This window comes from Phytophthora infestans, genomic scaffold, assembly GCF_000142945.1.
Source record: "Phytophthora infestans T30-4 supercont1.69 genomic scaffold, whole genome shotgun sequence".
In the NCBI taxonomy this organism is placed as follows: domain Eukaryota; phylum Oomycota; class Peronosporomycetes; order Peronosporales; family Peronosporaceae; genus Phytophthora; species Phytophthora infestans.
The window spans coordinates 480,773-494,671 of NW_003303690.1; the positions used below are offsets into that span (position 1 = coordinate 480,773).

Sequence of the window (13,899 nt, forward strand, 5' to 3'; positions counted from 1 at the left end):
AAAACACACACCAAAGACCCAATTGTTACGCTTCGCAGATCAACACGTACACGTCGTCCAAACGTAAGGCTACATGGCTATTCGCTTGCCAATTACTTCATCTCAACTACGGACAAGCTGCCCAAGTCAGTTCGTGCAGCGCTTCCAGGTCCTGATGGTGATAAGTGGTGGCAAGCTTTGCAAACGGAAATCTCTGACATACAAGCGAATCATACGTGGATTTTAGTGAACCGTCCGTCGGACACTAAGATCATGACCAGTCGCTGGGTGTTTGTCATCAAAAGGAATCGAAACGGAGAAATTGTACGCTACAAAGCTCGACTTACTCTCCGGGGTTTCGAGCAAGTGTTTGGTTCAGACTATTGGGAAGTATACTCTCCAGTTGTGAGCATGGAGGCAATCCGTGTTGTCATTGTGCTCGCATTCTACTATGACCCGAAACTTCGCCAAATTGACTTCACTACGGCATTTCTAATCGGTGAGATGGATGTCGACGTGTATATGGAGCAACCAGAGTTGTTCGACGATGGCACTGGACGTGTGTGCTTGTTGAAGAAGAGCTTATATGGCTTAAAGCAAGCTCCTCCGATCTAGAACGCAACTTTGAAGAGATATCTAGTGAAGCTTGGTTTCAAATCCAGCATAATTGCAGATGGCGTTTACGTCAAGTGGGTCGACGACTCTCCTATCTTCCTTACAGTCTACGTTGATGATGTCGTTATTGCGGCTAAAAATGAGAGTATCACGTGGCTAATTTCACAGTTGAAGAGTGAATTTAAGCTAAAGGACTTATGGGAGATCAACCTCTTGCTGGCCATGAATGTAAAAGTGGAGCCGACACGAGTCACGTTGTCACAAGAATCGTACATTCGACACATTGTGGAAAAATATGGCGATCACACTGCTCGTGTGGTCCGTACTCCAATGGACCCAAAAGTAAAACCTGTGAGACCCAGCAAACCCTACGGACCTGACGTAAACAGAAGTGATCTACCATTTCGTCAAATTGTTGGTTCCCTACAGTATTTGGTGCGTTGTACGCGACCCGATATCGCGAACGCGGTTCGTGTCTTGAGCAAGTTTCTTGACTGTTATACAGAGGAACATTTTGGACTGGCTCAACGCGCTCTTACGTATTTGAAGGGGACTAGTTCCTATGGATTGGTGCTACCAAACGTTTCTGCAAAGGGCAATCTTTCTATCGCTGGATATGCTGATGCTGACCTCGGCAATGATATGGACACTCGTCGATCTGTTACTGGCCAAGTTGTAACACTTGGTGGATGTGTTGTAGCATACCAAAGTAAGCTACAGCCCAGTGCAGTTAAAGATACATGCAGTGCTGAGCTCACAGCAGCCAGCTGCTGTGCAGATCGAATTCGATGGCTACAAAACTTGTTAGCCGAACTACAAGTTCCTGTCGAGCTTCCAGCTCTTCTCTGGACGGACAATGCTGCAGCTGTTCCGGTCATGACACATTCCAGCGGACATCACAAGATCAAGTGTCTAGATCTGGTGATATACAAGGTTATTGACTATGTCGATGCTGGTTACATTGTGGTAAAACACATGCCGTCTAAGGTCATGCCTGCTGATGCCTTAACCAAGCCATTGGGTAAGGGCAAGTTTCGCCAACATCGAAAGTAGCTTGGTGTCGAATGCCTGTGTACTCAAGTTGATGGGGATACAGATGAAGAACCAGAACAACAATCCGACCCAGATGACGCGCAAACAAGCTAAGGAAGACTTCCAGTTTCAGGGGAGTATGAGACCTGGACGACGCAGTCTCAGAAACCAGAAGTCTTTTTAGTATTGGTAGTCACTCGCCCGTTAGATACTTGGTTGATATTTTTATTTCTAACGGAGTCCACCATGGGTGGAGCTCCAGCAATTCCCAATCTGCCAAGTGTGGGGCGAGTAGTGTGTTAACGCTTACTTCTTCCGTCGTACTCACTGTCCAGACATCGTACACGACCTCTGCAAGTGAGCGAGTAGGAGACGTTCGCTGTTACAATGTCACTACGGCTAACAACCGTGATGTTAACACCTGACAAGTGGTCGCCAGTAGGCTTGGTCTTGTCATAAACGCCAAGGTGTTCGAGGATCTTGACAATTGCCAAAGGTGTGCAAGGCAGCACGCACTTTTGCGTCTTCTCGTCGTCTACGTAGCGGATGTTACGGTACAAGTTGCCACGGTAGAATTGGCACAGTCTTTTCACGTCCTTCTTAATGCTGATGCTGTCGCGCAAAAAATCGTTCATGGTGCCACCGAAGAAGCTCGGGAAGGCGCCGAAGCACGGGTAGTACACGAGAATACCGTGCACACCCGAGTCTTTGTTGGCCTTCTCCAAAGCCTCCAGCAGCTCGTCCTTGGGCACTTCGCGCAGCTCGTAGCGGATGCCGTCGCGTGCACAGGCCTTGCCCGTCCCTCGGCGTACTTCTTGGCGGCCGGGTCGCCGTGAGCCAGCAAACCCACGAGCTTGGGACCCACGCCACCCATGTCCTGCTCAATGTACTGGCGCACGGCCAAGCTGAAGGGCTCGGCGATGGTCGCAGCGTTCATTTTCGCACCGGCGGAGTCGGTCATCTTGATGTTTGTGGTAGACGTCGGTTTGACGGATGGCTGGCTGACCATAAACGAAAACCGTTTGGTAAGAGCTCGATTTTTTAACGCTTTCGAAAAAAGGCCTCAATTAATATTTGATCATATTAGAAAGCCAAAAAAATTAAGAGTCGTTGTTTTTTCAAAAAGAAACGCTTTGTTTAACACCTTTGGAATTCCTTTTTATTTTTTATCGCAATGATTTGATAAAATGACATTGGAAAAAGTGATTCGAAATCAAAGTGCTTTTAGAAAAACAGAAAGCTTTTTTCTCAGGGTGGCTCTTAGCCACTGCCACGTGTGCCATACCATGGCACTAGAGATTGAGCCATGGCATGGCGTGGTTACGAATAGACCTGCCACTGTGCCATCATGAAAACTATTTTTAAAATATACATTAATGCAAATAAAAGTAGCATGGCACATGGCAATTGCCCCTTGCCATGACACTTGCGAATGTCCGTGGCACTTCCTGTCATTTAATTTACTTTAAACTCTAGCCCTAGCAAGCGCTCATCCAATCGGATCACAGCTTTTGTGCCATGGCGTGGTTAAGAGCGACCCTCAGTTAAGCGAGCACTTTTCAACGTCAGACTTAAAAGCGACATCAAAGCTCCTATTGCTTTTTTTTTAAGATGCCGTTTTCGAAAGCGCTTTTTTGTAGAGTACTTAAATTAGCTCTTCAAAAAAGCACAACAACATTTTTAGGTGCTACAGGGCCAAAGCAGCGCATGTTTAAAAAGTATAAATTAAAGCAGTATGTAAGCGGGCACTCGCTGTTAAGGTCGAGTTGATTCAGACTCCTTGCGCTGATGGTACCGTCGTCGCGCAGTGAAACAGTACCAGTACCCAACACGAGCTAAGCCAAATTAGTGGCGGGGCAGCGAATCGAGCGCCTTGTTTTTGCTGACTGGGCTTATGTCTCCAGCCCATTTCTTTAATTAAACATAATTTTGACGTTAGTCCAGCCGATTTGTCAGTGGTGCAGTTTATCGTACCGGAACGATGGGACTGAGGTTGGTCTCCCAGCTAACAGCGCTGTGTACAGCGGGGACCATAAAGCCGAACACAAGCACGAATGCACTCGTGATGTGGCCTATCACGGCATCCCCGAGCTTCATAGGTGTGTGTGGTTTGTACAGCATTCTCTTGAAGTAGTGTTCTTCTCTTCGGAGTCTTGTTGGTCTTGGCGGGAATTGGTAACTGAGTCTGAAGACGGCAGCTTTGTGAATTAGTACACGTCGACCTTCTGGATCGCGGCGTTCTTTTGCGTCCCGTAGCATAGAGACTGCATTGCGGGACGCTCGACTGTGTCTCAGCTACGGACATCAATTTCAGCTTACGTGGAAAACTGTGAAGTCACTTTTGAACTTCAAGCAAACGCGTCTCTCCAGACGCATCGTTTTCTCGTCGTCACGACAGAAGTGTCGTGTACGGGGTAATAATACCTGGTGGTGGTGTGTACACTGTATATGTAGCGTGTGGTGTATCGCCATAGAGTAGATCTAATGCGACACAATGTTTCTCCTTGTTATCGACGAGATGCGTCCGAATTTTCATAATTGAAGTTGTCGCTTTTGTAATAATTAGCGCTATATTCTACAACATAAACATGAGATAAAAGGTGAAAAGCGTTGACGAAACAGAATGCAATAAACTTGATCGCGGATTGCCACCATTCGCGGGACCACGGAAGGGCAACATGCTGCACACGTCACTGTGTCAGGCGTTTCGTCGTCGGCAACGCCTACTGTATCGGAGATAGCTCCAGGACCGGTCAGTTGACGGCGATTGAATTTTTAGCCTGGATCGCTCGACCTAAAGAGCTTTATGAAAAAGCGAGAGTCATACGACATACTTCCCGAGGTGTACCAGTTGGCACGACTCCGACGTGGCACTTGTTTCAACGCGCTTCAAAATGGTCGCCGTCGTCACCTGTTCGCTTCGCGTCCGACGACACGATGGCCCACCGAGACGGCACTACCAACGCAAAAAACGAATTCCCATATTTTGTTGAAGAAGGTTTTTTTTAAGCATCGCAGCAACAGTCACAACTTAAAGCGATGATGACGCAATGTGTTGCTAAATGGACGATCTTCTTGAGATCTACAAAAGAGGCTATTGGCAAGTGGGTTCTTCGCAGGCTGAAGTTGACGCTAATCATTTCTATGCTGCTATAATAATTACACATGCTCATCACGAATGGTGGTCAATGAAATGGGTGCCTTTGAGACTCAGTTACCAATTTGCGTCATCCAGACCAAGACCAACAAAACTTGAGAGAAAAGCATAAGAGAATGATGTACAAGCCACACACACCCATGGAGCTCGGCGACGCCGTGCTGGGTCAGATCACCCTGGCGCTTGTGTTTGTGTTCGACCACATGATTCCCGCAGTGCACAAAATCGTCAGCTGGGATACAGACGACGTTGATCTGGGCCCGATCATCCCGGTATGAAGATCATCTAGTGAATCAATAACGCGGATGCGATATTCTAAGATGTTTTTATCCATGCAGGAATGGAGTGGCACTATTTGGCCGATCACAAGCAAGAGCATGATGCCCACGACGACCGAAAAGGCCTAGCTATTGAGTCGCTACTGCTGTTGCGCAGCAACCTTCAACTTCCTACCCCGATTGTGGCGAGCAGTGCAAACTAGTTATAACGGTTGCATACTCTTTTTTAAATTATGAACAGGAAACATGCTTCTTAAAGTATCCAATCACTAATATCGGTACTACTTCGTAATACGTACAGTACGGTATCACAGTACAGTTCGGCAGCATGTGCGTCAATTACACACATGGCTGTACTGACAAAGTTGTGCGGCTACAGAAGGCCAAACACTTGTATAAGCAGCCAGAGTGTACAAATCTTTTAACCAGGCCAAACGATTACTCATTCCGAGAGAGCGCCATCGCTGTAGTAATTCCGAATTCATTTTTTTGGGCCCCGCAGAATCGCCTGAATTTTTCAATATCTGGAAACTCGGCATCAGGCATTTCCCACGAAAACGTTAGTAGTACGACATGGAACATTACGCTGGCAGTTTTTTTACTTTCCGTAATTTACCTGCGAGACCAGTCCTGGAACGTTCTTTCGAGGCAGCTGCTATTTTGACGACGCAACCTTGAGAATTAGTTCGGACCAGCGCGACGTGGCGTCTCATCATTGGTTGAAAATCTATGTCACACCCTTCTTTCCCGCTTAAGTACGCCAGAAATTCTCTCTCCTTCTTCCTCATTCCAGAATCTACCGGCTCGAGGAAAGATGGTGAAGCTTGTCTGTGCGATCGTTGGTGTGGCTGGAAGCGCTTTCCCTGTGGACATCGACGCGAGCCAGCTGGTGGGAGACTTGAAGAAGGCGATCAAGGCGGAGAAGCCGAATGACTTCAAAGATGTTGATGCAGACAAGCTGCATCTCTTCCTGTCAAAGAAAGACGGCGCCTGGCTGAAGTCGAAGGATCCTGCCGTGATTGCTATGCGGAGTGGTGTTATTCCCGAGAAAGTAAAGGCACTGCTGGACGTGGAAATGGATCCAGCAGACGAGATTGGTGACTTGTTTGGTGATGCTTCGACGAAGAGGACGATCCACGTGCTGGTGGTGGTTCCGGAGCAAGGGTCCTCGGTTCCAACAGTCTCTCAAGACGGTGTATTCGACCACTGCATTAATCCATTCTTCTTACAATTCCGGACAGTTGACAAAGTTGGTGATTGGCTCGAGTTTTCGTCGTTGCTGCCGCTAACGAGACGTCAGAAGCTCTACATTCGCTCTTCGTACCAAGTGATCGCCAACCATGCGCTGTTCAATCCAAATGTGGGCATGGTGAAGTATGCTGTCGTCACGGGCACGCCTGGGGTTGGAAAGTCGGTGTTCGTCTACTATGTCCTGTGGAGATTGATCAAGGAGAAGAAGCGCGTGCTGCTTTTCGACAACAATGGGCTCTTTTACTTCGATGGATCGACGATGCTGATCTGTCTGGCGTTGCCAAGCAAGTTTAATGAACAGTTTTGGTCGCCTGATCTGTGGTGCCTTGTTGATTCGATGGACCCAACAAGTATCCCTGGGCTTCCCTACCGGCTATGCTCAGTTCTTCTCGCAAGCACACCGCGACGAGACTGCATCGGTGAGTTCAAGAAGCAGCCTCCTACTGCCGATGTTTTCTACATGCCACTGTGGTCGAAAGAAGAACTGGCGACAATTGCTCCCATGTATCCACATGCAGCAGCTGTGTGGGAGAATCGATTTGATTGCTTGGGTGGTGTACCTCGCCTGGTGTTGCAAGACATTGAAACTGACCCACAAGCTTTGCTGATGTCCGCATGCAGCAGTTGTTCTCTCGATGATTGCATTGTGTTGGCGTCTATACACTCTGGGGTCAACTCGAAGACCACGATCGTTCAGACTTTGATTCACATTCGCAGCCAAGAACCGTATCGAGAATACAAAGTCGTCTATGCATCAGATTTGGCGATGCAATTGATTGTTCGAACAAAGTGGCAACATGACCGCGCGAAGCTGCAAAGCCTTCTCGGTTCGTCAGATGGAAACCCGCTAGCACAATCACTGTGTGGATACATCTTTGAGTTTTATTCTATGGATCGGCTGGAGCAGGGTGGGACTTTCGTGTATCGAGAGCTGTTTTCTAAAAAGAGGAAACGCACTCCAGCTGATGGTACAATCGATATTCCACGGTCATCGCAGCCTCGGCAAGTAGCGGAGCGTGTGGAAGTCGGTCAACATGCAAAGCAGCTATACGTGCCTGGGACATCGAACTATACTGCTATTGATGCGTGGATGCCGCAGTTCGGTGGATTCCAGATGACTGTGGGAAAAACGCATGACATCAAGGGCGGGGCGGCGGATGATTTGGCGAAACTGGGTCAGAACGGCAATCGACTCTTCTTTTTGCTTCCACCACTCTACTACAAAACTTTCACCAAGAAGACTCCTCAAACCATCAAACAGTATGCAATCCTTGTTCCGTATCCCGAGGTGCGTAATGAATTGAGTGCTTCAACGCTTCAATGACATCAGCTTCTCTTTCATGGCCTACCAAGATATTTTAAAAATATTACTTCGTGATCTATTTGTCATCGGAATAACACTCAATTAATATTCATCCTGATAAAAAAAAGTTAGTTATATACTAAAATGACGTACTCACCTGAACAATACCTCGATAACAAAGAACATTAAAAAAAGGCAGCACAGAAGCGCTACTACCAGCGCACACGCGACGCGCTTGTCATATCAAAAGAGCTACGACGATAAGAATAGAGACCAAATTCGAGCTCGCAAGCGAAGCCCAAAACCGAACTTATTGATGACAAAACAACGAAACCGAACTTAATGAATGAATTAATTTTTTTTCTCAAATAAAAAGTCAATCCCAATATAGTCAATGACAATGGCTTAAAACCTCCAAAAAGGTATAACCCAAATATTTGAATTAATTAATTTCAGAATCTTTTGTAATCACTAAGATATAAAGTCGATCCTGATACATGATCAAAATATTATAAAGTCATATCTACGAAGAAGAATATAGCCAAGCATATATAGGCAACATGTTTGCATACGAGCTCGAAGGATTAAAGAGATTAAATATTCAAGCTATCAAATGGGGTAGTAGCTACCGTGTTAAGGTGCGTGGTAGAACGGGTAAGATGGTTTATGTAAGCAACGTTTCGCGCCCAATCAACCAGAGATTGGTAGCTAAGCAGTACAATGCTTCGACTGAAACCCTTGAGAAACACTTGTCGCCTGACTACAAGGCTGATCCTAAGTACCGTTTTTACAATGGTAATCACATGGAATCACACCTATATGAGGGTGTTGAGGCTACTGATTTCTACGATAAGCTCGAGAACGTTCTTTCGACTCAGGCAAGTGCGTTCAAGGTAAATGTTGCTCTCGGGTACGAACTTGTGAGCAAGACTGATCCTGATGACACTCGCTACTTCTATCCGAATCTCGCTAACACTTATGTGTTCAATAAGCCTGTCGCTATCAACAGCAAGGCTGATATTCGAAAGAAGGTCATTTCGGAAATTCGGTCTATGGAGTTGGCTGACAAGCTGAACTATCCCAGCTCGGGATATAAGCTTAAGGCGATCACTGCATTCAAGATTTTCGTCTACCATCGCGACCATGCTCTTGGGGATAGCGACGCTGTTATTCCTAAGATTATCCGCGAAAACAAGCATGTAATCAACTTCCCTAAGACCAACAACAAGTGCGTCTTCCACTGTATCGCCTGGCATACATTCCAGAGCCCTAAGAAGGATCCTCGCAGAATTCAGGCTCAGGTGAAGGAGGTATTCAAGCGCTACTGCTCTTTCAAGGGGGTGAAGTATACGTTGAGTCTATTTAAAAGTTTCAAGCCTATTGACCTACTACAACTCGATGAAGTTGAGGACTACTTCCAACTCGGTATTAACGTATATAGCATGGATGTAGCTTCCGGAAATTATTCGTAGATCGGACAAGGGGTATGAAGCTATGGATATTTTATCGTTCGAGAATCATGCTCTTTACATCAAGAACATTGACATGCTTCAGGCTAAGTATCAATGCCCTAAGTGTGCAATGGTTTTCGTCAGCGCTGAAAGAGTAAAAAATCACAAAAAGAATCAATGTGAGCTCGTGAATATCGAAAGCTTCCCAGCTGAGCCAACTATCTACAAACCAGCTCAGAACGTAATACGATCACTGCTTACGAAGTATTCAATCAAGAATACTGACCAGTACATCGATCACTTCATCGTTTATGACTTTGAGGCCATTCTTAAGCCTACCGCGACTCAACACGGGGAGAATACTGTCTTCACGAACGAACACATTCCTGTGTCGGTATCAGTAGCTGATAGTTTAGCCGAGGGGGTGCGTTGCTTTGTAAATGACGATCCAAAGATGCTACTTACGGAAATGTTCAATTACATTGGTGATGTATCGGCTAAGATTCAGCAGTACAATGTCAATAAATATATGTCGCTTCTACAAAAAATCATCAATGCACATGGTCTGACAGGTATGGAAGTCCCAGGCGCTAATTCTGATAAAAAGTACAAGATGTCTGATGTGGAGAGTTGGATTGAAGAGGGAAAGTATGCCAGCTTCTTTGACTTTCACCGCAGTCTTGGTTTTGGTAAGCAAAGGTCTGATTATGGGAAACTGAAACAGCAGCTTGACCAGGTACCAGTATTCGGCTTCAATTGTGGTCGATATGATATTTGGATTAAGAAAGATTTGTTTGCCGTAATTGGTACCGACAACGTCAAATCTGTCATCAAGAGCCCCAGCTACATGTGCATTGCTACATCGGACATGAAAATGCTTGATATCACTAACTATGTACCAGCTGGTACCAGCTACGACAAGTATCTTACAACATATCTCGGTGGCTGCAAATGCGATGACAAAATTAGATGTGTCTGTGGTCTTGGTAAGGGTCTTTTCCCTTACGAGTACATCACCGCGTTCAATGTTCTAAAGCAGACTACTATCCCGCCTAAGTCAGCTTTTGATAGTAAGCTCCGTGGAACGAGCATCACGAGCGATGACTACGAACGAGTGAAGTTCGTGTGGGATTACCACGAGATGTAATCGATCAAAGACCTACTGATCTGGTACAATAATCTCGACGTAGTCCCTTTCACCAAAGCTATCAAGGCTCAGCGAGAGCTATTTAAGCGCTTCGATCTGGATATGTTTGCGGATGGAGTGTCCCTACCTGGTCTTTCAGAGAAGGTTATGTATCAGACCTGCTTCAATAATCTCCAATATCCGGATAAGAAACCTGCTAACGCATTCCGCTTTCCAGCGAAGCGCATGGCTGGCTACAAGAGTCAGGATGCTAAGGCAAAACGAAAATTTGGTATGACGCTCGAGCACGTGAATACATTGCTGCAAAAGCAAAAGTATCTGTGTGGTCTATGCTATTGTCAGCTGACTGCTGATACCGCTTCCGCTGATAGAATCAATAACAATCTTGGGCACACTGATGGGAATATCTTAATCAGCTGCATTTCATGCAACACCGCTCGAAAAGATATGTCTCTTCGGGGGTTCAGATACAAGAAACTGCTTGATTTTAACGCAGACAGATTGGTGTTTTCGATTGACAAGGAGGAATCTGAGATTTACGGGAAAATGAAACATTGCTGGTGGACCATCAATTATATTCAGCAGGTATGCTAAGCGAAACGAGACGAAGATTCGTGGAGCTAAGATCTGCAAGAAAATTATCGGATACGACGCTAACGCTCTATACCTATGGGCCCTTGGTAATGAGATGCCATGCGGTCGATTGACTACGGTTGAAGCGTATGATGGTATCATCGATGACATCAAAGCAGACAAAGTATTCGGCTTTCTTGAATGTGATATTCGAACACCAGAATACCTTAAACAGTACTTTGGTGAGATGACTCCAATTTTCAAGAATGTACTGATCGACTGTACGAATGAGAGCGTCATTGGTAAGCACATGTTCGAACACAATGAGGCGCGCAAGCAAAGCCGAGCAAAACCAGCTCGCAAGTTGATTGGTAGCTACTTTGGTGAAAAGATTCTCATATACGCACCTTTGCTGAAGTGGTATCTCTCTCATGGTTTGGAGATCACCGAGACTTACAGCTTCATAAAAGCGAGCTCCCATAAAGCTTTTGCTCCATTTATGGAGGCTGTATCAAACGCCCGGTGAGAGGGTGATGTTGATAAGTCTAAGGCTATGATTGCCGAGATGATGAAACTGGTAGGCAACAGTGCTTTTGGTCGATCTGGCATGGATATGAGCAAGCACAAAGAGGTTAAGTATGAGTCGAGTGACAAAGCTATTAAGAACAAGATCGAACACTTTACGTTCCATGGTCTCGAGGAGCTTAATGATGCGTGTGAGATCACGATGAAGAAGCGCCGACTCAATAATAAGAACCCAGTCCATTTGTCGATTGCTATCTATCAGCTTGCTAAGCTACGCATGCTTCAGTTTTACTATGACTGCATAAATTTCTACTTCGATCGCTCTGACTTCCAGTATCAGGAGATGGACACTGATTCGGCTTATATCGCTTTCAGCTGTGATAATCCATTTCAAGACTGTATTAAGCCTGAGCTACGAACCCACTTCAAGGAGCAATAAATACGATTGGTTCCTACGTGACTACAACATTGAGGTAGCTAAGTTTGATCGCCGTACGCCTGGTTTGTTCAAAGATGAATGGTCAGGTGATGCTATGGTCTCACTATCGAGCAAGAACTATATTTGCTACCTACCCGATGAGACATACAAAGTAAAGGTTTCAGCGAAGGGTATTCAACAGGGAAGTGGTCGAAACAATGGTGTTCTTAATCCTGATGGGTTTGAGACTGTCGTACGGGATCGCATCACGCTACAAGGTACAAACAAGGGGTTCAGACTATCGAAAGAAACCAAGTCTATCATCACCTATACTCAAACCAAAACAGCGCTTAACTACTACTATGACAAACGTCGAGTACTTGATGATGGTATCACGACTGAACCACTTGTAATTTAAGCAGCTAGCCACTGGGATTTTTTTTAATGTAAATATAGATCATGGACGCGCTATTAAAGAAACTCTACTATGACCCAAAAACCGGTTTTATAGGAGCTCAAGCTCTGTATCAGAAAGCAAAGGAGTTGAATCCTAAGATAACTTTCAAAATAGTAAAGGATTGGTATGGGAGTCAGCCCGATATTCACCGATTTCAGGAGCAAAAGAAGAGATTCAATGGTTTCAAAATAGCTTCGCATAACCCCAACTCGTGGCAAATTGATCTTGCGTTTTGGAAGAAACGGCCAATTTTGACTGCTATCAACATCAACTCAAGGCTGGGGTACGCAAAGCTCTTACGAAAAAAGACGGCAGCAATTGTGTTAGAAGCGCTTAAAGCGTTTGTTCGTCTACACAAAGTGGATATCCTAACAAGTGATAATGGTAGTGAGTTCATGAACTTTCAGGCCCAAGAGCTCTTCAAATCCAAGACAATTGAGCACTACAACAATGAGCCAGGTGATCATGGAACTATGGGAAAAATTGAACGATTCAACAGAACGCTGAAACAGAGACTAACTAAAATGTCCCCCAAGAGAATTACGCAAAAGCTTATCACTGATGTTATTGAAAACTACAATACCACGTTTCACCGTTCGATTGGTATGACTCCAAATGAGGCAAAAGGCAAAGTAATGAATGCAGATCTGAGTCATAATCAGGTGGAAGCCGATAGAATTGAGATGGAGTTTGACGTCGGATCAAGCGTATTGTACCGTCTCAAAAAGCAGACGTTTGATAAAGAAGCTGCTCGATGGAGCAAAGCAGTCTATAAAATCGCTGGAATTGATGGCTACCGAGTCCAAATCCGTTCAAAAATGGTCATACCCTCTACTAGGCGCCAAACGATCTTAAAATGGTCAACACAGAGACTACAGATGCTGTTATTAATCGTGGCGATATTCTTGAAGCTGAGAAGATCTTGGATCATAAGACGACACGGTCTGGGAAGTACAAATATCTGATCAAATGGCTTGGTAATGAGCCTGATTCCTGGGAACCTCAAGATAATCTCCAATTGATAAATAAGAATCGGAAGTCGATGCTAGAAAAAGAGTACTGGGCAAAAAAAACACACAAATGAGTCATAATTAGCTTTGTGTAAAAATATATATTAGAGCAATCCTCTGTAAGCTTTGACTCATTTATAGTATATTTACTATTTTTAATTAGATTATTGAAATTTCTGACTTGATATATATAAGCCCTTATTATAAATATGTGCCCCAACTGTTTAAAAAATAAACGTGAGCTTGCTACGCTACGTCGAAAGCTGTGGGTCATGCAAGAGGTGAGTAGAGTCAAGAATGAGTTGATAAATCTCGATGCATCAGCAAACTTTCGTAAAACAGTAGTAAATCGAAAGTATCGACATGAGTTGGAAGCAATATTTGGAGTTCCATTCCATTGCATTAAGGATCGCTATCTAAATCTTCTAAATGAGCGGAATAGTATCTGTCATAACTATCAAACCATTTAGACATGACTCAGTTATGCCGAGTTTGTGGTAAGGGAATTTAACACTACTCATTTTTTTATGATTCGTTTGATATAGCAATAAAATGTTTCCTTCTTGTACATCGCTCGCTCAGAGAGAGCAAAAACGGCGGGAGCTTCTTGAAAGAGCTCAGCGCCGCGTTCGACAATCCAACACTAAGCGTCAGATGTATGCAGGAACGTCATGGGCAAGTGATATCACGAATGGGGTTACTA

General features: G+C 44.9%; 2 protein-coding genes across 2 annotated transcripts; one reads left to right on the forward strand and one right to left on the reverse strand.

Moving 5' to 3' along the window:
* Window positions 1-1,348: 1,348 nt before the first annotated feature.
* Window positions 1,349-2,635, reverse strand: PITG_18553 (tetrahydrofolate dehydrogenase; the record flags this gene model as incomplete). The annotated part of the gene is made up of 3 exons (XM_002997615.1): window positions 1,349-1,386; window positions 1,955-2,440; window positions 2,473-2,635. 3 exons carry the CDS (start codon window positions 2,633-2,635, stop codon window positions 1,349-1,351), a joined length of 687 nt encoding a protein of 228 aa, XP_002997661.1.
* Window positions 2,636-5,858: 3,223 nt separating this feature from the next.
* Window positions 5,859-7,636, forward strand: PITG_18554 (Crinkler (CRN) family protein; the record flags this gene model as incomplete). The annotated part of the gene is made up of 1 exon (XM_002997616.1): window positions 5,859-7,636. One exon carries the CDS (start codon window positions 5,876-5,878, stop codon window positions 7,634-7,636), a length of 1,761 nt encoding a protein of 586 aa, XP_002997662.1.
* Window positions 7,637-13,899: the final 6,263 nt, after the last annotated feature.